The sequence below is a fragment of the Pterocles gutturalis genome, unplaced genomic scaffold, assembly GCF_000699245.1.
Source record: "Pterocles gutturalis isolate BGI_N339 unplaced genomic scaffold, ASM69924v1 Scaffold49402, whole genome shotgun sequence".
In the NCBI taxonomy this organism is placed as follows: domain Eukaryota; kingdom Metazoa; phylum Chordata; class Aves; order Pterocliformes; family Pteroclidae; genus Pterocles; species Pterocles gutturalis.
The window spans coordinates 1,820-4,205 of NW_010117375.1; the positions used below are offsets into that span (position 1 = coordinate 1,820).

Genomic DNA, 2,386 nt, shown 5'->3' on the forward strand with positions numbered 1-2,386 from the left:
CTACTGCACCTAACAGCACAGAAGCGCGTGGTTTGTCATTTTAGGCCAAAAATGCTACATCAGTATGGGTTTGGAGAGCGCTGGGGAGGAGGGACAGGGCCTGCCCAGAGCTGGGAAATGCTACTACCCGTGGTGGTGAAAAATAGCCAAGGCTTCTGCTGCTGCAGCTCAACTCAGCTCCATCTGCAGCAGACTCCTCAGTGCCAAGGGACGAGGCTGGGCAGGAAACCAGCCTGCCTCGTTCCCGGAGCAGGCAGCAGCTGTCTGCTGCCACCTCCATCACACCTTCGAGACCAGCTGGGCTCACAAAGCTGGACTGGGTGGGAAGGGCAGGACCCCAAGGGAAGCCTGTGAGACCACACAGAGCACAGTGCTGGGCCCCTGGGTCCAAGGGCTGGGAGGGACTAAGGGGTTCTGATTTGTCTTCCTTATGGGATGCTAATACTACTGATTTTTTTTTTTCCATTGCTGAGGTGCAGTGGGGTAGCAACACCCTCAGGCACACTAGAGACGCAGGCTGATTTAAAGGAAACAGGCACATTAACTAAGTGTTCACAAAGCCCCTGTATAGCGCTGTCCGTGCAGATACATGTACAGTTAAACATTCATTAAAAATAAGAACCTTACACCTCCTCTTAGACGAGAAGAACAATTAAAAACTGCAATTGTCCTTGGTCCACAGTGGCACAGAGCATGCAGATTATCACCCACAGGAAGAGAGACCTGCAGCTTTTGCCAGGCAGTCCCCCAACATCTGGGGCACTTGAGCCATCACAAGCTCTTTCTGCCATTGAGTAACGGGGTGTGCTTGTCTTCGTCCAGCTTCAAGTGCTTCTTGCTGTATTTCTTAATGAGGGTCCCTGGTATCAATGCTGCCACAGCCATGGCAAGCAGTTTGAGCAGCGTGTCCCAGGAAAAAATGGCATCCAGAGAGGTGATCTGTGACAGAATGGCTCCTGTCTGCACACAGATGAAATTATATGGTGTAAGACCTGAAAGAATCGGAGCGGAAGAAAGAAAAAAGCCTGTTAGCATCCCTCCCCATGTAAAATTAGCTCAAATGTGTCCTTGCCTAAGGCCAGACACAGGGGTCTGTGTTCATAACGGAAAGAATGGGGTGTGATTCAAAACTTTGCTGCATTGGTGATGCACACATATTTGCAAAATGCAATGAGACCTCCGAGTATAAGGGCAGCGTGGAGGCAAACAGTTAAAGGCAGCAGAGTCACAGCTACACCACTCTGCCTTCCCCACTCAGCATACCACCCAAGGCTGAAGGAGAGGCAATGTCACGCTGCCCCCGCAGATAGCCTCCCCAGGCCTTACCGATGAGAACGGAGAAGAAGAACTGGGACACGGGGATATTTAAAATGGGAGCAGAGAGATTCAGAAACCAGTTTGGTGTCATGGGGAACAGTCTCAGGAACAACAAGAAGAAAAACAAGCAGCTCCTGTTCTCTTCTACCTGCCAAGAGAAGCATTCCAGATTATTTCTGCTTTTCAGACAGCAGTAACACCTGAATGTCCAGGATACTAAAGTGAATTTATGTTTTCTTCTAGCATGCTGCAACGTAATGTCAGGCTGGAAGTTATGTATGTATGGGAGACTAAGGGAGAGCCGGCCTCTTCCATGCAAGCAGTGAAAATGGGATCTGACCTGAATGAGAGACGGGGAAGGCAACAGCAGAACCATCTGCGCTGTACAACACAGCCCAGGATGGGGGGAGGCAGGTCTGCAGCACAGGGGCTTCACAATTAATCCATTATCTTATTTCTGATTTTCCTTGGGATCTGGGATTTATCACACCCCCCTTTGCACACAGGCTCGCTCCTGGGTTGTGTCAGAGGCGGCCCTTGCCTGACAAAGGTAATGGATTTGAACTGGAAGAGGGCAGATTTAGACTAGACATTAGGAAGAAATGTTTTCCCATGAGGGCGGTGAAGCAGTGGCCCAGGTTGCCCAGAGAAGCTGTGGATGCCCTATCCCTGGAGGAGGTTGGGCAACCTGGGCTAGTGGGAGGTGTCCCTGCCCATGGCAGGGGGTGGCACTGGATGGGCTTTAAGGTCCCTTCCAACCCAAACCATCCTGTGACTCTATGACCTGGTGCATCCCCTGCACACGTTCATTTGTTACCGAGTCACCCCAAAAGGCAGCCTCACCCAGGGGACATTCTGGCTGGCTGCAGAACCGCGGCCGCTCACCTTTCTTTGCAGCAGAGCCACTTTATCAGGAAAGTAGTGGATGACGAACTGCTTCCCGAAGGTGGCAGACAGCAGGTAGCAGCAGGTGGCTCCCAGCGAGGTGAGGGCCGAGCACAGCGCCAGCCCGGTCCAGGGCCCGAACAGCGCTCCGGCCAGCACGTTCTGGAGGCGCGACACCAGTGAG

The 2,386-nt window shown here is 52.3% G+C and overlaps 1 protein-coding gene across 1 annotated transcript; it reads right to left on the reverse strand.

The window, feature by feature from the left end:
* Nucleotides 1-561: 561 nt before the first annotated feature.
* On the reverse strand, nt 562-2,365 carry TMEM41A (transmembrane protein 41A). Its single transcript, XM_010075761.1, has 3 exons — nt 2,203-2,365; nt 1,327-1,465; nt 562-992 (listed from the first exon to the last, which is right to left on the reverse strand). The coding sequence occupies exons 2-3, from the start codon at nt 1,406-1,408 to the stop codon at nt 772-774; spliced, it is 303 nt and encodes a 100-aa protein (XP_010074063.1). The 5' UTR covers nt 1,409-1,465; nt 2,203-2,365; the 3' UTR covers nt 562-771.
* Between the last annotated feature and the right edge of the window lie 21 nt (nt 2,366-2,386).

Excerpts from the sequence above, each read along its gene's own strand:
- TMEM41A (XM_010075761.1), bottom strand. The coding sequence starts at position 1,408 with ATGACACCAAACTGGTTTCTGAATCTCTCTGCTCCCATTTTAAATATC. Across the intron at positions 993-1,326 it reads CTTCTTCTCCGTTCTCATCG|GTCTTACACCATATAATTTC; the intron begins GTAAGGCCTGGG and ends CGATTCTTTCAG.